Here is a 19,805-nt window from a genome sequence, read left to right as displayed (position 1 = left end):
AATGGTCTAAGAAAAAGCAGACCTTTTGACTGATTTTTTTCCAAGGCGCGCTTCTTTCATTCGGATTGGCTTTCCAAAGCAGCTTATGTACGTGCTAGTGCTTTTTCGATAAGGTGAGGCTCCCTAACGGGGCTCGCGATCGGGTTTCGCATCGCGAAGCGTAAGCATAATGCTCGCGACCCGTCTACATTATTCTATGTGACGGTGTACTAAATGCCTACATTTTGACAGGGCTTTCGACGGGCCTCATCTTTTCCCCATCTCCCTAGAGTCGAATTTATCCATATCCTTTGGCCGCCCGTCTCTCGCCCGTCGTAAGTCGAATTCTTTGCTTCGACGCGCAAGAGCAAGCTAAAAGGACTTGCCGTGTTTTACCACCATTCAAGCAACATTTCTCATACTAAACAGACAATAGACAGGAAAATAAATTAAATTAATCAAATGTGAGACATGACGACTCGCCTGTTAATTAAGATTGAAGACGATATTCCTACTGAAACAGGCGCTCGTTAGTGAATTCGATTTTTCAAAGAAAGGCACAAACTTAACATCCTAGTTCTACAATACAAAGACAGGCAGCGGCTGTGTGTGCGTAACAAACGTCACTGATTCATTTGCGCATACGAATCCGCGTATAGAGGATTGGCCTGAGCCTCCTTGCCTCGAGTGCCTTGGAACTTGGGCAAGGTCGATTCACCCGGCGAAAACATATCCGACATGTCAACTTAAGAAAAATGAAGTCGACGTCACATTTTAATTTCTATTTGTCTAAGACGAGACTAACGTCGTCGATGTTGTCCATGCCGTCCGTTCCGCCGTCCTCAGCGCCGTGCATGTTGTAGACAGGATTACCAATACCCGAAGCAGCATCGGACAACAGTCGGCTCGCACCGGAGGCGACGTCCTTCTGAGTCTGATACCTATAAGAGCGCCTCAGAGATTACCGTCAAAAATTTTGCGCGAGAATCGACGACTTACTTCTTAGACAAAATAGACTCAAAACATTAAAAATAAATATAACCCCCCGGCCCCTGTCTCCGGCCTGTCAGTAAAATCCGCCCGGATAACAGCCTAAATACGAGCCTAGGTTTCCACTACAATCTTAATTCGTCACCTTACAGTGGAATTTTTCTCCTGTTTGCGCGAAAAGCGAACCGACACATTTTTCCCGACTACATACTTGTATTGAATGTGTGTCTTAACTTAATTAATTTAGCAACAAAAGTGTGTAAAGTTGTTCCAGCTGTACGACATGAAGTACACAAAAAAAAACCAACAGAAGCCCCATAATAAAATTTAAATTTCATTTAAGAATTGAGTTATTCGAACCGTCTTGATCATTTTCAGAATGTTTCTCATTCTAATCTGCTTCGCTTCTTGAACCGCAATTTCTCACCACCAACTCCATTTCCTGGACCGCTTGCCCAATTTGGCCCTTTATTCCCTGAACCGACTGTTTCAGCTTCATTGCCTCAACTGACTGTTTCAGCATCTGTATCAAATCGTCCATTTCCTCAACCGACTGCTCTAGTCTTTTCATGTCTTCCATCATTCTCTCTTTCTTCGACCGCTCTTCTATTTTCTCAATCGGATTTTTCATTTCCTTAACCGACTTCCTGGTTTCTTTTACCCGCTTTGTCATACCCTGAACAGCCTCTCTCATTTGTTTCTCCGCATCCTGACTCGATTGATTCGGCATCTGCATCGAATATTTGAATTTTTGAACCAACAGCTCCAATCTTCTCATATTCTTCTCTATATCTTCACCCTCGACCATTATTGAACTCTCTATCTCCCGAACTTTATCCGTCGGCTCACTCATTTCCGTATCTTTCAGCTGATTCGTTATTTTAACACCCAAGTCTTTTAATTCCTGCGTTTGCGTACAGATTCCACGAATCAAAATTTTCATTTCCTGTGGCAGCGCTCCCATTCTCCTCCAGTCTGATTGCAAATGCTCATTTGTTCTCAGCCTTACTTCTTGCACCTGAAGTGGTTGCTCTATTTCGTGCACCTTTTTCTCTATCTTCCAAGAAAAATCTTTCATTTTCTGCCTGGGCTCCTTCAGTTTTTCAAACAAATCCCTTAATTCTTTCTCCAGCTGTGCTTTTGGCCCATCTGGCTCCACCGTCTCTTTTCCTCCAACCCACGTCTTCATTGTTTCTTCTCGTCTTTCCATTCTCCAAACAGATCGCCACACTTTCTGCGCCAGATTCTTCATTTTCTGGAACTGCAGCTGCATCAACTTTATTTCCTGAACTGACTCTTCTATATCTTGCTCCTGCTTCTCTATTTCCCTTAGATACTCCCTTATTTCCTTTTTTGACTCATTCAGTCCTTCAATCGACTTCTTCACTTTTTCCAACTGATCTTTCATATCCTGATCTGATTGGGCATCCTCCTTAATTGCCGTAACCAACGTTTCCATTTCCTGCCAAACCTCTTCTATTTTCCAAACCGACTGCTTCATTTCTTGCACTAGCTGCATCCTCCACTTTTCTGGTTCGTCATTCTCATCTTTGTCTTCATACTCAGCGATAAAAAGCGTAATCGAAAGCCCAATGCCAGCAAAAAATAGCAATGATCCGAATACCAAAATTGGAACAAATTGACCGTCAAAAAGTCTTCCCTTAAAGCTTCTTTCCGCAGCGCGACCAAGCGAAGCACCATACCCAAGTGTACCTATTGCCGTTGTAAATCCTAAAATTCTTGTTGGCGTTAGGAATTTGCAGCAGCATGAACCGACGTATTTGCTTAAAATGAAGCACAAAAACGAGCTAACTTTGAAGACCGTATTATAAAGTCCTAGGCAAAACAAATATATAGCATAGGCGATGGCTATTCCTTTCCAGAGTTTTCCGCTGAAGCCAAAACTGCTAGTTAGCAGACGAACGCAAACAACCGGATCTCCACTCTTATTGTACGTATCAATACAGCGCTCTCCGACTTCGTTTCTTCCCCGCAAAATGTCCCCTAAACTGTGAAAACAGTCAAATTCGTCATCGCAACTGCCTGGAGGAACATTATATCTGACTTCGGCCAGGCCATACCAAAACATTTGATACGTTGCTGCAATGAAAACAAACAGAAACATGATCCAGATGGAGATGCGTAAAACGAAAACTTTCTTAAAGCTTTTCCCTACATATATTGTTTTACCAGACCAAAAGTAATACCGCCTTTTTTCCGAGGCGATGTTTCCAGCTGAGTGACGTTTAATTCCAAGCAATGTAAAGAAAACCTTATCTTCCGGATCCTTTTTGTCTGTAAGAAATGGAATAATGATGCCGATGCACGGGATTGCAATTACCACTAACGTGACGGCAATAAAAGAAGAAAGCACTATTCGTTTGTACTCTGTCGCTTTGTAATGCCTCTCTGGGCTGCTTGAAGCAACAAGGATGTAGACAGTGATTGCGTAGCATACTGCAAAATAAAAAATAATTATTGCAGAATGGTAAAACAAATTTAAAGTATTACCAGCATGAAACGAAATAAGCACGAAGCAAAGACAAATAGAAAGTAAAATATTTGAACACAGGCATTTTTTATTTTGAACAGCGCATTGGTAAATCCCAACCAAAATTGATACAGCAGCATCGACAGTGGCGAATACTCCAATATAGATTTTAGTCATCTTTTTCATCTCTAGATTCTTTTCTCGAAAAACAGCGTAGATGATAGCCCCCGGTCCTATACAATTAAAATTAACGCAACGTTAGTGCAGTGGTTATAACGCCTTCCAATCAACATGACAAACATTGCATATAAGTAAACATACATGCAGTATTGGAACCACTACGCGGAACCGTTCGTCGAGTTTATTAACGGACCAATTCCCAGTGCTGCTTAAAAGCAGTTACCTTTATGGTATTGTGTATTATTGATACAGATAAAAGCCGTCTTGCAAATGCGTTACGCTGCTTCTCAAAACGGTTTTATAACGCAAAGCAAGGCAAGAAATAAAGAGACTAAAGCTACTGTAAAGCCACGATCGCTAGCCGTTGGCTCAAGTGATCATCACGCAATACGTAGCCCACACTATATCGCTGCACAATTAGCACAACTTGCATGTTTTTATTCAAATAAGACAATTAATGATGCATTGGTTGCATTAATTTAATTTTAATTGTAGTATTCGCAATATTGCTCAGAGACGGCTTTTTGCCGCTTCAGGACTAGTAGCACTTTGCTGACCACGGAGTTTCAGTGCACATGTACAAATTGCAAAACAAGCCTTGAAAGGCTAGACAAAAAAATAAACTAAACTTACGTGGAAACAAAAACTTAATTAATGACTGTGTACATCTTCACCAGCTATGTCTGCTCAAATCTATAAACAAATAGCCAAGAGAGCTTTTCGCCTATGCGACTAAATATTTTGAAGTAATTTTTAAACGGTGCTCTGCTTTGGTAGGCGAAAGCGGGTTTGAGCGCGAAGAGTAGGACACGCCATTTAGAGCACATGCATTTGTAAGCCAATCAAAATCAGAAATCTAAATCAGAAATCTAAAAGCTACCCTACGGTACCCAAACCGTGAAGGTAGTCTAAAGACCAGATAAATGGTGTATAGTGGGAGAACCGAAATAAACAAGTCTAACGAGTTCTTCTGATTGGCTGGCAATCACGTGCTGATAGATCACTAATCGTATTGGTTTCAACTAAAGGCATTAGCATTAGAGTTCATCATCATTTACTTCGCGAGGACTCGTCTAGTTTGTACGAGATCCCGTATTCTTTAGAATATTGCCCTGAATTACCTAAAATGTTATTGTCTGGAAACGATGCTTGTTTAGAGATATTGGGCAGAACTACAGTAGTTAGTAACGCCCACTATTTGTGATGTCGGGCGTGTGGGCGGTAACACACAGCAACGCCTACTAGACTTTCGTGAGGCTCTCGGAACTCCTAAATGAATCCTGCAAAAAGCGCTAAGTGCTTCTTCGAAAGGTACTAACTGAGAAAGCTCATTAAACGCTCTACGCTATTTGACTACGTGTAGAAAACAAACAATGGGCGTGTCATGCAAAACTGACCGAGCAAAGCAGCGAGCCTTTAGCGCGGCTCAACTTGGCCCCTTTGCAAGCTATCTGCGTAGTAAAGTTCACATCCTCTAACCTGCAGCGACAGCCAAAGTCAAGATCAATCCTATGCAAACGGCCGGCCCGGAGCACTTTTTGTTGGTTTCGGGTGCTTTGTTGGACGCGGTGTTGGACGCAGTCTCGGGCGCAGTGTCTGTGAGAGGTGATTGGCGGGAGCCTTCGCTGTTGGAATGCTCTGACGGCGATATTTCTTCAAAGTCCGACATTCTTTGCGTCCCTTTTGCCTCAGCGGGGGCGGAATAAAGGCGGGTTTCACAAACGCGCGCTACGACTACATATAATAAACCTCACTTTACCTTTTTTTGCTGTTTTAGGTGCCAAATACTAGAGAATGATGGCCCGGTGTTCACCGTGTTGCCATCATGCAGAGCCTCCCACCGCTTACCGTACGCGAGTGCATTACATAGTGTGACGTCATAAATTTTTATGTTGCCACATATTCACGCAGTCATCACTGCCCTTAGCCCCTACAGCTCAGTCCTACCTACGTACTGTACATACCTACATAATTGCAATGTTTTTCTAATTAGGCGCTTTTCTGACGTATTGCATTTCGTAATTTGCTCTGTATTTGAAGACATGCATGTGTACGGGTCATATTTCCTGTTACCCGTACACGCGTACATACCCACCCACATACTGTACATGAGTGGATACTTTTGATTGTGACGTCAGAGCGTGACAATCAAAACTGTCGTTTCGGTTTCTCAGCACATTTATAACACGGAAAATAGCACAGATCAATTGGAAACAGAGATTTCTAAGCATTTTTTCCGTTTATGAAAGAAAAAACGCTTTGTTCGCGCCGTGAATCGCCTTTTTTGGGGCACCGTTTTGGGCCCTATGTCGCGCATGCGCTGTACGAAAAAAACGGGATTTTAAGTTACGTCACAATACCGAGCGTGACGAACAGACATACATACAGACAGACAGACAGACAGACAGACAGACAGACAGACAGACAGACACTTCCGGCCCTAAGATCACGTTTGAGAGAGCCTCCCTCCGTCGTTATACGGGCTCCACCGGTGGTCGGCTCAATATATGAGAGCACAGTCAAGGCAATTGAAAAGTTTTACGTACCAAGAAACGCACGCCTTTAGAGGAATGGTGTAGAGAACGGCAGTTGGCTAAGTTAATATGGCGCTAGAACAGTGTCAAAAATAATGATTATTGCAATGATTTTTGCTATGATCATTGTAATAAACATTGCACTGATCATTGCAATGATCATGCAATAAACATTGCAATAATCATTATTTTTGACACTGTTCTAGCGCCGTAAGCAAACACCTATAGATATTACCTGTTATTTTGTTGAGAAATGGTCTAAAGCCGTGGCTAACGTCCGACGAAAGCGTGCAATAGCCTGCTAATCTCTACACCGCTCCACCGTACCAGCAGCGAACGACTAAATCAAAATGCAAGGTATAATGAGGAAGTACACAGTCATTGTGACCAAGTTCAGTGTCACCCTTCCTTCTGGTCCTCGCGTCCACAAATGACTCTCTAATACAAAGTAGAGTTGGATTTGCTTACGAAGAACAAGGGCACGTAGTGCGTTCACGATGAAATTAAAGAACGACCATTCGAAAATCCTTCACGGCACCGCTGATTTTTTCTACTGCCACGACAAAAGAAGCAAAGCACATTCTAGGCACTTATCTGATGAAGGACGTCTTTAACTCTGAACAGTATCACCTCCTCCAAATCCCCACCCACTGAAACAATTACTGTAACCCTATAAAACAAAAGCAGAATATACCACATATCACAAATATTTTACCTAACACAGTCCTAGCCATGGGATGTTTTCTTTCGCATTTCCCATTGCCGTTCTCCGCCTCGGGGCATATGAAGAAGATATGAGAACGCGGGAGTAAGTGCGTCACATGTGAGAAATGGTCACGGTTGGACAGCTCAACGCTTGATTTAGGCCATTCAACTGTGAGGATTCTCAGAAATTAATTTGGAAACGCCTACTCCGCGACCATGCTTCAGCTAGTCTGATTCAAAAAATTAAATTCTGCACATTATTTTTAGGAAACCACAGAGAATACCTCTAGAAAATATCTGCCGTTCTTCCTTTCCGTCGACATATGCCGCCTAAAGAGGATCCCCAATATTATTATTCTGTTCACAACGAAAGATGGAGAAAGCGGGCCCCCACTACTCTCTCACGCTCCAGATTCTTGTCGTCGGCGATCGCCATTATTCTTTAGTCTCTTCATTTTTTTGATGGCCTATTCGACCTCTTCGTCGACGACGGATTGACGACGTCGCTTCAAAATCGGTTTCTTCGCGAAGAAACGTGAATTCCAGCTCGAATTCGTTTCCCAGAAACAACACGTCGACGATCGACGATCGGAGTCTCATTGAACGATGCATAAAGTAGAGATAAGCGAAGAAGTCCCTGTAAAACAGGCAAAGAAAAGATGAACTGCTGCGCGTGCTCACTGGTTGCTAAAGAAATGGCGTCTTTTCGTCGACTACTTCCCAAAAACGACTTCCCCGACGAGAGCACTCAAACTATTCTTCCCGAGAAACGGTATTCTCATCAATGCGCGTTGGTCGACGATCATCCTTCATCTCTTCGGTGGCTCGATGCAGAAAGCAGCTTCAAAAAACTCTTATACAAAACTAACAAGGCTCACAAGAGCGTCTTTTACCTTATAGCCGTCCGCAAAATCTCCACAGCTGAATCGCGAAAAATGTCCCGCGTGGGGATAGCGCGCTCTACGAAGAAGCCGAGAAGCGATGAAAACCCGCAAAAGAGCCAGCAACCGTCGCTACCAACCAAAGAATGAAGATGACGCAAGATGTTGCAGCAGATTCAGGTAGCTCTCGAGACGATAGCGAGCTAGGGAGACGGAGAAAGAGACTACACTAAATCACCAAACCAAATTCTTCGGTCATACGCAAAACAATTGACGTCGCATGGGAAGTAATTATCTTGGAAGGCTAACTTGACAACGTGCTCGATGAGTCAGAGAAAAAGTATGTGGAAAAAATTAATTATTTGCCTAGGATCGTAATTTCTCTAAAGGCTACGCGAATTGGATTAATGAGACAAAGAGAAATTAATAAAAGCGAGAGAAATCTCTCTATTCTTTGGAATCGTTCTCTACGAAACTCAAGAGAGGAGCTTCAGTCTGACGCGAGAAAATCTCCAAAAACGCTCTCTGAGACGTCTGATTGGCTTTAAAAGGTATTTAGTATTTGAACGTCAGTAAATAGAATGATATTTATGCACGCGACTCTTGGAGATTTGAACGTATATAGATCCTTAATCCTACACATATCTCATAGGTATTTGAACTTGTATAGATTCTCAATCTTAGCACGTATATAGATCCTTAATTCATCCTAGCACGTGACTTTTAAAAATCTCGGAAAACTTTCTCTAATGCTACAGGTTATATGCGAGTAAGGTACGGCTCGCTCTCAAACATTTTTGGGCTACTCAGCGTTCGAACCTCCACGCGGTGTAGCCTGGATTACGCCAATACGAACGCAGGACTACAAGGTACGTACACGGATAAATTGAACAGAAATTCCCTTTGTTTCTTAGGTACTTGGCCGAGGAAAAGCGTCTCATGCAAACAGCTGCGTCAGCGAATAAAAGTAAGCTTTTCTGAAATGGATCCGTTCGCGTAGAAAGGATTTTCGAAATTTTCCTTGTATAAAGAATAAAGAAATGGCACGAGTAACGCGTGCGCGCATTTTTTCTTTGGTCCGCGTGCAGACATAGATGGTGCAGAGAAGCGTTCATCGCCTCCATTCTTCTCGGATGAACGCGTTGTCGTTTGAACGACGGAGTCGATCGATGCGCCATGCGTGCACGTAGACGTTTGATCGAGCTAGGAGATCATTCGAGGCTTTCGGAAGTCCGTCGTTCAAAAAAGGGGGTCCCAAAAAGAGGTTTTTAGTGGTGGAATGCGCCTCGAAGTAGACGTACGTCGAGTGCTAGATCTCGAGCCACTTCGATCTCGTTCTTTGTTGAAAAGTTACTCGATTGTCGTTGCTCGCCATCTTGCTAACGCCGGCGCAGCTGACCCTATCTCTATCTCTGCCCAAAGGGCGATCTATTCGTGAAAAAAGCGTGAAAACGAACGGCCAGGAAAAAACCATAAATAATTCTTCACGTGCGCCGGGTCAGAGATCCCGTGAGCTCCGCCTCTTAGCCAGACGTTTATTTCTCGACGAGAGACTAATCAGTTTCGAGACGGGTCGTTCTCCTCATTTACGCACCCAGCCAGCATGCTGATCTTTGTCAGCGAAGGCGAACGCCGTCGCTGTATAGAAGTCGATCTCGAAAAAGGCTGCTATCCTCGCGTATCGTCACACTTGCTGAGCAGCAAAGACATCGAGTCAAGCTTCTGGTTCAAGGTGAGTCAAGGAAAGAGACTATCTAGGCAAAGAAACGGCTCTCTCTCTCTTTCTCTCTCTCTCCCGCGTCCCTCAGGTTCTCATCCTAGACAGTATCTCGATCGATTGTCGAAAGAAGGAAGTGTCTTGGACCTATTTATGGAAGCGTGAAGACGGCAACGTCGAAGGGGCGAGCGATCAAACGCTAACGCGACGCATGGGCCTATTCGACATGGGTCGCGTCGAGTGCTACGATTTCGACGACGAGGCCGAAGAGATGTTCGACACGGCGCGCCAATTAGCGAAGGAGACGTCGCCGCTCGACTCCGGTTCCCTGGGAGAAGACGTAAGGATGTGGTTTCTTTTCGACGTTTTGCGATAGAGAGGGGACTCTTTGAACACGGGGTACACTGTACTAAAATAATAGAGAGAGTATGTAGTCTAGCCCCTGTTTCCTGGCCGGGTGGTATGAAATTTACACCTGTTTTGCTCTGCAGGACTTCGAGGTCCTATTGCAACTTCTCAATTCCTACCTGCTAGCCATGGTTACGTTTGAAGTGCCCAGCTTGCCGTACGTTCAAGCCGCCTACGCGACGATGCAAAAGGACGTTGAGTGGATCGATCATCGCGTTGAGACCGTGTCTGATTGCTACGGCGAGGCCAAGGGCGAACTATCGAAGCAAATTCGTCAACTCTTGCCGCGTCTGGAAGACGATTTGAAGCAAAAGGCGAACATTGGTAGGAATCTGCTCGAGACGATACGAGACGATTTGAAGAGGGAGGAAAAACGAGCGCAGGAACTGGTGAGACTTACAGATAAAACACGACGAGTAATACTTACCCTAGTTTCTTCTAGTTTCGAGACAAAGGACTGGCCGTCGAAAAGAAACGGTCAGAAAATCCAAGCAAAGGCGACGCAAAAATGCAACGGTCCTAGAAAAAAAAAGACTATTTGCCCAATAGTTGAATGCGACTTCTAGGCTTCGAGAGGAGCGACAGGCAGCTCACAGCGACGTGATTCAGATTCTCACCTGTCGAGAGCTGATACACGACGCAATGACGAAAAGGGAGGCACGAAGTCTCTCAAAGTCGATGAGTCCCGGCGGGAACGAGTGGCAGCGACGCGGGCGGAGTACAAGCGACTTGGGCGAAGTCTACACCAAATATTTGGAAGCGCGTCAGAGAGTCCAGGCAACGTACAAACAGCAGGAGAGCATTTTCAACGCAAAGGTGTGTGCAATGACGAAACTAAAAGCGAACAGATTAATAATGTACTGTTGTATTGATCCTTCTTACTTAGATTTTAGCTGCTGAATTTCGCGAGTCGCTGCGCGAAACGATGGAACAACTCAAAGACGGCGTAGCCTGCCAGGGAGCGAGTACAAAGAAACACGGTGGCGACACAGAACAGTGTAAGATTTCTCCCTTCCTCATTTGTGCACGCAATATTTTTGATCCTCGTAAACGCGTTTATCTGACTCCGCGTCTCCTTCTCCAGTCGATGGCGGTGAAAGGGCGAAGAAATATTGCAAATGGCAAGTGGTTAAGAACAAAGTCGACATCGTTTTGACGGATCTGGCGAATCCTCTCCTACAACAGCACCAGACGTTCTGCATGAGAATGAGCGAGCGGCTCCAGACGATCGTCAAGATGCTGAAAGACAATCAAGGCGTCTTCTGTCATCAATGCAATGCTGTTACAATCACCGTCGGCGGCGGAAGCGCTGGAGCCGCCGAAGACGACGACGGCTACGAGGAGGCGTACGACGATTGCAGTTTTGGGCTAGACTGTCTAACGGACATGATTAAACCCTGCATAGCTGACATAATGAAACATTCAGAGAACGTATGAAAGCGGATATTTTTACTTTGTTTCTTTTCGTCCAGCGTGCTCTTTGTAGATGTCGTGGGACCTAGCGAAAACGCTCGGAAGCCAGCAGTACATGAATCAGTACTGGCAGCGAAAAATAAAAATTCGCTACGACAGACGTCTCTACGAAGACATAGGACCATACGTCGAAGCGGTCTATCAGGTATAGAAATACTATCTTAATTAATTAACACTGTACTTACGTGTATCATCTCTTCTGCAGGCATACTACGTTCACAATCGCGCATTGGAGAGACACGTCAGCTATTTGTCGAACAAAGATGTGCAGGACATGAATCTTGGTTTGCGACCGGAACGTTGGCATTGCGTTTTCGACAGAGACCACGCGCGTCAAACGCCGACCAGATCGCCGCCGTCGTTGTGTCGCCGCGACAGCACCAATGAGACGGCGACGGCGGCGGCGGCGGTCGATACGTGGCCCACCGGGTCCGACGAGGAATTGCCGCTCACGTTCGACAATTATTTTGGCATGGTGCGCGAGTGTCTCGAAGAGGTGCTCTGTCAGAATACGCCGCTGGCGAAACTCCAAAGTCTGACGGCGGCGCTGAGAAAAGTCATGTCGTCAATGAGCACGCTGAAAGCGAGAGCGAAAGGTAGGTTTGTCTGTATCATGGATCTCCTCTATGGTTTTTTCTCTGCTTCTAGATGGCAAAGGTGGTGCAGAAGCTATTGGAGCTGATGACATGCTTCCGACTCTCGTCGTCGTACTGACGCGTCTAAATTCGAGCCTTCTCGTTGCCATCAAGAGGCAATGTCACATGCTGTCCGACCTGATACCCGACTTCTTGTCGACGGGATGCTACGGCTATGCTTTGGCCCAATTCAGCGCCGCGCTCCAAGTGCTCGAAAACGGACTGGACGTAGCAGCGAAAAACGGCTAGAGAGAAACAGAGAAACAAATATGTATATATAGATAGATATGAACCGATCCTATCTTTGTACGCGACTACTCATGTGTGTTCGACGACTGTACGTTTAATTAATTAATATTTGCATTTACAAAAAAATCGGATTAGCAGTGTACGGTCGTCAAGGGGGCGGCGAGGGGGAGTATATACGGCTGGGGAGTACCATCGGGAGGAGGCGTGCTGCGGCTCACACGGACCTGTTTACGCCCAGCGGCACAGTAATTGACGTCGCTTTTCTATCGAGACCGAACGCGTGCCCGCACCGCCGGCTCTCCGGACTCCGACGACGATGGAGTCGAAGAACGGCGACATACGCGCCGTCGTAATTCAACGGGGCTACATCACGAAGAGAACGCGACGAGGATACGCCCGCTGGTTGAAACGATACTGGACGCTCTACTCGGACGGCACGCTCACGTATCACAGCTCGCAGAGCGACGCGCTCGAAGAGGAGCCGAGTTTCGTCGTCAACGTAACGACCCAATGCTACGACATTCGTCGCGGCGCCGAAGCGTGTGACTGCATCTTTCCGAAACGCGTCGACAGCGAGAACTGCTTCGGACTCGTGACGGGATCGCGCGTCTTTTACCTGTACACGGACAACGTCGATTCGACGTTCCAGTGGATGGACAACATCGGTCGTCTGGCGAAAAATATGATCAGTGCCAATTGGAATTTCTCCGGAGCCGGATCGTCGACACCTGTCGGCCACCGCCTTCTTAAACAAAATCGTCCGCCGAGCAACGCTTCGGTCAACGACGTCGGTCGCGAATCCGGAATGAAAACGACCGAACCGACGCCGTCTCCCCAACTACTTCTAAAAGAGTCAGAAGCAAAGGTCGAAGACTCGGCGACGACGACGAACGGTAAAACGAAAGACGACGACGACGACGACGACGACGACGACGACGACGACGACGATGATGAAGACGTCGGACAGAAGAATCTTCGGCCAGCGGCTCGAGCCGTTTCGCTTAACGTTGCTAAGCGACGACGAGGAGAGGAGTCCGGCGGCGTGCGACGAACACGAGCTTCGTCGGCGACGTCGTTCGAACCGAAACGATCCTCCGTCACGTCGTCGACGTCGGATACGACGACGTTCAGCGACGGCGAGCTCGTCGCGGCGCCGTCCGGAGCGCAGGCGTTTAAAATCGATACGAAACCGAGAAAGAAGACGGCGGCGGCGGCGACGGCGGCGGGAGCGACGGCGACGGAGATAAAACAGTCGTCGCGTTCGTTTTTGCGATTCGGTCGACGCAAGTCGAAAGAGCAGCCCAAAGCGGGGAATAATAAAATGACGCGCGTGTCGACGGAGAGTTCGGGCGCCGCCGGTTTTATAAAGTATCGCGACGCGGACGGCGTCGTTCATTTCGCTCAGGTAAGCGAGGAAGAAATGCGTCAGAAGACAGAAGCGGCCGCCGCTGCCGCCGCAACGGTCGACGAAAACGACGAGAACGAACGTCGCGACGCGTTCGCTCAAGACGAATTGCTGCCTCTCGATGAAGTGATTGTGGAGGAAGACGAAACGGTCGAGACTGAAGAGCCGATTGATGGCGAAACGGTCGAGAACGATGAGCCGATTGACGATGGTCTTCAAAGGGCCGAGCCTCCGACGTTCGATTTGGAGAAGGTTGAATCGGAAGACGAGAGCGAGCCGTTGCGTTCGACGACGACGACGCCGCCGCCGTCGCGTGCGAAAGACGAAGACGATTCGAAATCGTCGTCGCCGGTCAAGAGGGCGAAGTTGAAGCCGGCCGACAGTTGGATTCGACGGCAGCGAGCGCTGTCGCGCGAAATAGAGGAAGGGGGCAGTTTGAAGAGAACGGAGTTGGAGCTGAAGGAGGAAGCTCTTCAGTTGGCGCTCGTCAAACAGTCGCCATTTCGGCAGACGAAGTCGCAAACGCTGACTCGGATACAGGAGGGAGAAAAGGAGAGTCCGTCGACGTCAAAAGATATTGATAAGGTTCGCGAAAATTTCGAATTTGGTCGAATAAATCGTCGTCACGTTTTGGTTAGCTCGTCGGCGAGATTCGTCGGTTGGGAACGAAAAATGCCGAGAATCGATACGAAGTGACGTACGAAAAGCTTTTCTGCGAAGCCACTGCCGTGGAGAGTCTTTCTGGGACGTTGAAGTTGGCCAAGAGGCAGCAGGTGAGCACCAGTTGCCAGGGAGACGTCGAGCGATCAGCAAAGCTTTCTCTTTTTGCTAGATCGTCGCATATAAAGGGGAACTGTTGCTGCAAGGACCTCATAATAGTGCCGTTATCACGCTTGTAAAGGATTCTTTGTAGAGTAAATGGGGAGGGAACCTTTCTACCAGCTAACGCTGCTCTTCTACTTCTCTTACCGGCTTTTAGCTTGCACGAGGGAAATTATTCACGGTCACGTACGGTCCGGGGCTCGTCTGGCATATAATTACCGTTGCTTAGCTACACTCGACAGAAACGTCCCACTTACTTTCTGCAGCTATGTTTCGAGCTTCTCAGTCGCTTCAGCCAAGTAGCAACAAACTCTTGCAAGAGAAATGGGATGCATCAACCTATATGAGTCACAGAGACCGAGTTAGTTTGGAATTTATTGATCGTCACTCTACGTCATTGAGAGGCTGGGCAGGTGAAAAAGGCACGAACTGTAAGCAATAAGCTGACTCACGACTACAGCCACATCCGAACAAAAGCCAAGAAACGTCTGGTAAACATGTCTCTACTGTACTGCATGAAGACTGCTCAAGTGAACGCCCCCCTTTCCAGGACGAAGAGCGTCGATATGCGGAAATCGAGAAGGGAAACAGGCGGCTCGTCGAGCACATGACTCACATTATGTACAACAAAGGTCGAGTCGACCATTTCAACGAGCACTACGTCAACAAACTGCCAAGGTACAAAATATTTCCGCAGAAAAACGAGCGTCGCACGTCTTGCGTCAAAATAGTCTGAACTACGAAAAGCGTCGGCGAGAAGCGACGAGAGTGGAAAGAGAGAACGCAGTAACGCAAAAAACCGCACTAAAGTTCCAACCAACTGTACACTTGCTAGGAAATGATAAAGAAATTGGGGCAGACAAAGGGATGCTACAGCAATGCTAAACTAGTATCGAAGAAATCGCACTCCCCATCACTCACACTTATTATCGTATCGGTCTAGGCCAGCGATTGGCGTTCAAACGAGCAGTACATGGCCCTGAGTTCCCACCACCGACCGCGAGGACATCTTGCAAGACTTGACAGGCTGCCAGTACACGCGGCCACCGTGCCCGCGGCCACGGTAACGCAGTCACGCCAAAACTAAGCCATATTTTCTATCTAAACTACTCCTTTTTTTCTAGCGCCGAAAGAGTCAAGAATCGACGTCTGACGTACGCTGAAACGTTTAGTTTTAGTCGTGCACGTGTACATATATATCGTTGTGAACAGATATCCGTGGGGAGCGGCGACAGACTACAACCGTCGTTTGATCTCCGACGCCCTCTGCCGCAAATCGGCGCTATACAAGAAGAACCCCAGGCAGAAACAACGACCTAGGTTAAATGTTCAATCTTTGCTCATATAACTTAGGTAATATGTACACACGCGACGAACTGGTTTCCCATAAACAACAGCACAAACTCGCTTTGCTTTTTTACCTTACGTAACGTGTTTGACTCTCAGTAGTCCACATCGCCAATGGGCCTTTGTATAAGAGTCAATTTATTAAGAACATCTCTTGGCGTCTAATAAAAAGGAATTTTTTACGCAATGAAGGTGCGCGTATCTACGACGTACCTTTTGCCATTTTTCTGCCATCTTCGCATAAGCAGGGTCATAAAACGAGAACACCTCATCGCAGTCCTAATGCAGTGGAAGTGAAAGGAGAAGAAAAACTACTAGGAATTTCCTTACGATTCGAATCAAATGTCCGGGCGGATTGTAGGCATAGCAGTTTCGCTTTACGAGCTGCATGTCGGAATTCCAGGCAGTGTAGTCTCTGTACGCTCCAGACTAAAGAGAAGAAACGATTTATGCACACACCAATACAAATAATCTCTGTACCTCAAGCTTTCTCTTGATCGTAGTGAAATCCATTGGGTGCCGCACCTTGTCCAAGTAGTCAGGCAACGCTTCGACATCAACTACGCGAAATGATTGCCCTCGCAACGAGAAAAAATTGCAGAGATACTAGTACCTGGATCGATAAACCACGACGCCGCCGTGTTTTCGCCCTTGGATCGATTCGACCCCTTCAATCGGCACACCCTATGCATCAAGCTGAAAAAAGAGCCAAGATATCAAATAAAAAATTCTTTTTCGCTCCCAAAGAAAGCACCTCAACGCCGTCTTCACCCAAAACGGCACGTTAAGCGTTTCGCTTTTCGGCGGCGGGTACGGATCGTCCGTCATAATCGCCGTCAGTTTTCTCTTCCGCTTACTATGCCGCAGACCGTCGCCCGACTCCGAATCCGACAACTGTCCGCTGTCGCCAGAAGCGACGGAAACGCGTCGCGACGACAAACCGCGCGTCTGATACGACCCGGCCGCCGCGGAACCCTTTCCCTTTTTACCAGACCTTGCTTGGTGAGAGTGAGATTGAGTGGCGGAGACTTGCGGCTGCGACAACGGCGGCGGCAGCGGCGATTTTCTTTTCTTCAAAGGCTCGGGTTGAATAGTCGCGGACTGCTGTTGCTGGTTCGGCGCGATCGTGCTCGACGATTGGCCTGTTTCCGACTCAATCGACGCTAAAACGTCCGACAACAAATCCGCGTCAAAATCCAATTGAGACGAAGCTGGCATGTTCTGGCCGAGAAAAGTGTCTGTGTCCGGAAAACTGTCCGCCAATTCGGCTATAATCGACGACAAGGGATCGGTTTCACCACCGCCACTGCCGCCACTGCCGCCGTCACCTTCGCCGCGTGTGCTATTTCCCTTCGGCGCTCCAGCAGCGCTCGACGATTCTTCTAATCGAAAACTTTCCAAGAAAGAATCGACGGCGGAAAACTTTCCCGAAGCCAATTCGTTGACAGGTGTTAGAGATCGACCTCGCGCCGCCGCCGCCGCCGCCGTCGACGGCGAAGCGACGCGCGAATTGGCGAGACTCGGCGGACAGCTGCTCGCCGTCGCCTCCAGCGCTCGACTCACCGTGTTGCCCTGAATTCGAACGCGAAATCCCTGCCCGGACGACGATCTATGTGCCGCCGACGGCGATATGATGGGAGGTGACTGCGCTTGAGAAATTGGAGGCGTGCGCGTGCGTTTTAACAGCGGCGGCGGCGTTTGCGGAAACTCCACCGACGTCGAAGAGGAAGAAGATTTCGTGGTCGGCGACGGAGCGGGATAGAGGGGTTGAAATGTCGCGCTCGACGTCGGCGTCAACGATTTGGATTGGATGCGAAGAGGCGGTGGCGGAGTCGACGGCGTTTTGGAACGCCGCGTTTCTGGATAAATAGCCTTGGGAGCTATCAAAGCAGTAGTGGCGGGTGGAGATTTAGAGGGAGGTGGCAGAAGAGGGGATTCGGCGCGAGGCGACGCGTTCTTTTTCTCGTCTCCGCCGTCCACTTCTGTCACGTTCACCTCCTCCTCCGTTTCCGTATCCTCGTCCTTTTCGCACTTATCGTCTTTCGTTTCTTTTTCCTTCTCGCCGCTTTGCTCTTCTTTCGCATCGTCGGTCGCCTTGTTAGAGTCCTCCGCGTCCTCTTCGTTCTTCTCCTCCTCCTCCTCTCCCACCTCACTGCCGCCTTCTTTCGTTTCCTCGTTCATTTTCTCTTCCTCCCTCTTCTCCTCGACTTTCGCCTTTTCCGTCACTTTGGGCGGCACGGGAGCCATCTGCAACGACAAGAGCGTCGCCGACGCTTCCAAAATCGAAGGATCCTTCGAAAGCGACTGCAAACTAATGAGCTGCTGAGCGGCCAGCGACTCGTCGCTGGACGCCGACACAACAGCATCGGTACCGCCGAGAGACGGTCGAACTGGCGTCGGTTCCTCAGCCGTAGTCTTCAAACTAACAACAGTTTGCTTCGTTACAGGCGCAGATGACCGAGTCGTCGTCGTGGAAACCGAACTTTTCGACGTCGTAAACGCGACGGCGGGTGAAGTCGTTTTCGTCGCCTTGGGAACCAAGATAGCCGTTCCAGATTGACTCATAGACGTGCTGACAATATAGATGCTCCGCTGCAAGCCGCCGGACGACATGAGTATGGGCATCGTACCGGCCGATCCGCTCTGCCGCACGCCAACGGGTTTCAACGTCATCGTCGTAGTCGTACTGGGCGACGCAGTCTTTGGAGGAAAAACCATTTGCTTTGGCGGCGAAGTCTTTTGACTCGACGTCGGCATAGTCGTCTTCGCTGTCGTCCCCGTCGTCGCGCCGGTTCGATTGATTGACGCCAGTAATGCGCGCGATTGAGAAAGCAAGTTCGTCGTCGTCGTCGTTGCCGTCGTCGTCGTCGTCGACATCGTCGTCGTTGCGACGCTCGACGACGGAGTCGCAGCGAATTTTTTCGCTTGGGGACCCGTGGCAGTCGACGTCACAATCCTTTTGCCCGGCTTCCTTCTATTCGACGACGACGACGCAACCGCCGCGTCTTTGGACTCCCTTTGGCTTCGAACTCGAGTACTCGTCACATTCGACGCAGCAGAAGATCTCAATTCTCGCGTTGAAGTTGCCATAGCGACAGGTTCCTTAGGTGCCGACGGTTGTTTCGGCGGCCGAGACGACGACGCCTCGTCGTCGCCTCTCGCCGAATTCGCCGTCTGCACAAATTTCATCGCTGCCAAAGCCAACCGATTCGTCGACGGAGGCGCTTGCGTCGTCGCCGACGAACCAGGCGAGGCCAATTTCGTCTGTCCGTCGACGGCTTGTTTCGGCGGCGAGCCGACGGCCGCGCTAGCGGCTAAATTCGCTATGCTGACGCCGAGCAATCGTTCGAGAGTCTTTTGAGGCAATACGCGCGGTTTCGCCGCGACAGCGCGTCGGCCTTCCTCACTCCAGCCCGCCGACGAATCTTCGCCGAATATTCTACGAAGAAATCGTCGAGATTGTCGTGCCGTTTTGCGAAGGGCTTACCGATCGGCGAGGATCGCGAGTTTTTCGTCGTTTGCTGCCCGTCGAATTTCCGCCTTGTGACGGTCTTCGGTTATGCTGTTGCGTGCGAGGGGTGAGATCGCGAATCTGGGTCGCGCGGGCTTACCTCAGTTGCTTGCATAGAAGTTTGAGCGCGTCGCGTTTAGCGCTAGCGAGAAAAAAACGAGGCGAGAAGAGTTTCGCGGGCGTTCTACGATCTTTAGGCGTTTTTGCTTACTGGTCGAAACTTCCCTGAGCTCGGAGAGCGTGGACGACCGACGCGTAAGCGTCTAATTCTGGATAGAGAGTGCATATTTCGTTCGCTTTTCCCAAAAGGGGCCTCGAGTCCATTCGTTTGCACCTACCTAAACAACGGAGCTTTGTCTTCGCTTCTGCATCGGTGATTTCTTTGTCTTTCGACCGCATTCGGTCCTTCTGCGCTGTAGGTCCGTAACTCTGCGCCTTCAATCCCCGTACAGCATGTAATCTAATGACCATACATCAG

The 19,805-nt window shown here is 48.3% G+C and overlaps 5 protein-coding genes and 1 long non-coding RNA gene across 10 annotated transcripts; 4 read left to right on the top strand and 2 right to left on the bottom strand.

The window, feature by feature from the left end:
* Positions 1-1,173: 1,173 nt before the first annotated feature.
* LOC136195713 (uncharacterized) lies at positions 1,174-7,853 on the bottom strand. 5 transcript variants are annotated; one of them, XM_065985141.1, is made up of 8 exons: positions 7,773-7,853; positions 7,285-7,720; positions 7,164-7,209; positions 6,890-7,109; positions 6,410-6,844; positions 5,120-6,200; positions 3,481-3,693; positions 1,174-3,426 (listed from the first exon to the last, which is right to left on the bottom strand). In XM_065985141.1, exons 6-8 carry the CDS (start codon positions 5,307-5,309, stop codon positions 1,361-1,363), a joined length of 2,469 nt encoding a protein of 822 aa, XP_065841213.1. In that variant the 5' UTR covers positions 5,310-6,200; positions 6,410-6,844; positions 6,890-7,109; positions 7,164-7,209; positions 7,285-7,720; positions 7,773-7,853; the 3' UTR covers positions 1,174-1,360. The 5 variants fall into 5 exon arrangements, with proteins under 5 accessions (XP_065841213.1, XP_065841214.1, XP_065841218.1 ...); XM_065985142.1 differs by lacking the exon at positions 5,120-6,200; XM_065985146.1 differs by lacking the exons at positions 6,410-6,844; positions 6,890-7,109; positions 7,164-7,209; positions 7,285-7,720; positions 7,773-7,853 and adding an exon at positions 4,274-5,119 and having other exon boundaries at positions 5,176-5,248.
* Positions 7,853-8,811, top strand: LOC136195725 (uncharacterized). Its single transcript, XR_010671931.1, has 3 exons — positions 7,853-8,100; positions 8,150-8,311; positions 8,519-8,811. It is a non-coding gene; the product is annotated as an uncharacterized lncRNA (long non-coding RNA).
* A 489-nt stretch (positions 8,812-9,300) lies between these two features.
* On the top strand, positions 9,301-12,372 carry LOC136195715 (uncharacterized). Its single transcript, XM_065985148.1, has 10 exons — positions 9,301-9,492; positions 9,569-9,817; positions 9,969-10,274; positions 10,328-10,401; positions 10,452-10,701; positions 10,772-10,883; positions 10,970-11,316; positions 11,372-11,503; positions 11,564-11,954; positions 12,007-12,372. The coding sequence occupies exons 1-10, from the start codon at positions 9,364-9,366 to the stop codon at positions 12,240-12,242; spliced, it is 2,226 nt and encodes a 741-aa protein (XP_065841220.1). The 5' UTR covers positions 9,301-9,363; the 3' UTR covers positions 12,243-12,372.
* Positions 12,373-12,474: 102 nt separating this feature from the next.
* LOC136195716 (enolase-phosphatase E1-like) lies at positions 12,475-14,699 on the top strand. Its single transcript, XM_065985149.1, has 3 exons — positions 12,475-14,232; positions 14,286-14,420; positions 14,480-14,699. The coding sequence occupies exons 1-3, from the start codon at positions 12,559-12,561 to the stop codon at positions 14,558-14,560; spliced, it is 1,890 nt and encodes a 629-aa protein (XP_065841221.1). The 5' UTR covers positions 12,475-12,558; the 3' UTR covers positions 14,561-14,699.
* On the top strand, positions 14,692-15,946 carry LOC136195723 (uncharacterized). Its single transcript, XM_065985161.1, has 8 exons — positions 14,692-14,830; positions 14,883-14,960; positions 15,020-15,147; positions 15,201-15,255; positions 15,305-15,358; positions 15,413-15,532; positions 15,594-15,623; positions 15,682-15,946. The coding sequence occupies exons 1-8, from the start codon at positions 14,738-14,740 to the stop codon at positions 15,787-15,789; spliced, it is 666 nt and encodes a 221-aa protein (XP_065841233.1). The 5' UTR covers positions 14,692-14,737; the 3' UTR covers positions 15,790-15,946.
* Positions 14,866-19,798, bottom strand: LOC136195707 (uncharacterized). Its single transcript, XM_065985136.1, has 10 exons — positions 19,666-19,798; positions 19,539-19,596; positions 19,428-19,469; positions 19,304-19,378; positions 16,571-19,255; positions 16,430-16,512; positions 16,297-16,376; positions 16,147-16,245; positions 16,030-16,095; positions 14,866-15,977 (listed from the first exon to the last, which is right to left on the bottom strand). The coding sequence occupies exons 1-10, from the start codon at positions 19,796-19,798 to the stop codon at positions 15,912-15,914; spliced, it is 3,387 nt and encodes a 1,128-aa protein (XP_065841208.1). The 3' UTR covers positions 14,866-15,911.
* Positions 19,799-19,805: the final 7 nt, after the last annotated feature.

This window comes from Oscarella lobularis, chromosome 14, assembly GCF_947507565.1.
Source record: "Oscarella lobularis chromosome 14, ooOscLobu1.1, whole genome shotgun sequence".
Lineage (NCBI taxonomy): Eukaryota > Metazoa > Porifera > Homoscleromorpha > Homosclerophorida > Oscarellidae > Oscarella > Oscarella lobularis.
Note: the sequence above shows the minus strand (reverse complement) of the source record. Positions and strands in the feature narration are given on the sequence as shown.

What these genes read in the sequence shown, in the direction of transcription:
- LOC136195713 (XM_065985141.1), bottom strand. Translation starts at nt 5,309, where the DNA reads ATGTCGGACTTTGAAGAAATATCGCCGTCAGAGCATTCCAACAGCGAA. An exon ending in GACTTTGGCTGTCGCTGCAG is followed by an intron (nt 3,694 to 5,119) that starts GTTAGAGGATGT and finishes TTAATTGTATAG; the next exon opens with GACCGGGGGCTATCATCTAC. An exon ending in GCTTATTTCGTTTCATGCTG is followed by an intron (nt 3,427 to 3,480) that starts GTAATACTTTAA and finishes TTTATTTTGCAG; the next exon opens with TATGCTACGCAATCACTGTC.
- LOC136195715 (XM_065985148.1), top strand. Translation starts at nt 9,364, where the DNA reads ATGCTGATCTTTGTCAGCGAAGGCGAACGCCGTCGCTGTATAGAAGTC. An exon ending in CGGTGGCGACACAGAACAGT is followed by an intron (nt 10,884 to 10,969) that starts GTAAGATTTCTC and finishes CTCCTTCTCCAG; the next exon opens with TCGATGGCGGTGAAAGGGCG. An exon ending in TAATGAAACATTCAGAGAAC is followed by an intron (nt 11,317 to 11,371) that starts GTATGAAAGCGG and finishes TGCTCTTTGTAG; the next exon opens with ATGTCGTGGGACCTAGCGAA.
- LOC136195716 (XM_065985149.1), top strand. Translation starts at nt 12,559, where the DNA reads ATGGAGTCGAAGAACGGCGACATACGCGCCGTCGTAATTCAACGGGGC. An exon ending in CGTCAAAAGATATTGATAAG is followed by an intron (nt 14,233 to 14,285) that starts GTTCGCGAAAAT and finishes CGTTTTGGTTAG; the next exon opens with CTCGTCGGCGAGATTCGTCG. An exon ending in AGTTGGCCAAGAGGCAGCAG is followed by an intron (nt 14,421 to 14,479) that starts GTGAGCACCAGT and finishes TCTTTTTGCTAG; the next exon opens with ATCGTCGCATATAAAGGGGA.
- LOC136195723 (XM_065985161.1), top strand. Translation starts at nt 14,738, where the DNA reads ATGTTTCGAGCTTCTCAGTCGCTTCAGCCAAGTAGCAACAAACTCTTG. An exon ending in GAGTGGAAAGAGAGAACGCA is followed by an intron (nt 15,256 to 15,304) that starts GTAACGCAAAAA and finishes TACACTTGCTAG; the next exon opens with GAAATGATAAAGAAATTGGG. An exon ending in GCTACAGCAATGCTAAACTA is followed by an intron (nt 15,359 to 15,412) that starts GTATCGAAGAAA and finishes GTATCGGTCTAG; the next exon opens with GCCAGCGATTGGCGTTCAAA.
- LOC136195707 (XM_065985136.1), bottom strand. Translation starts at nt 19,798, where the DNA reads ATGGTCATTAGATTACATGCTGTACGGGGATTGAAGGCGCAGAGTTAC. An exon ending in CTTCTATGCAAGCAACTGAG is followed by an intron (nt 19,379 to 19,427) that starts GTAAGCCCGCGC and finishes CGCACGCAACAG; the next exon opens with CATAACCGAAGACCGTCACA. An exon ending in CGATCAAGAGAAAGCTTGAG is followed by an intron (nt 16,246 to 16,296) that starts GTACAGAGATTA and finishes TCTTCTCTTTAG; the next exon opens with TCTGGAGCGTACAGAGACTA.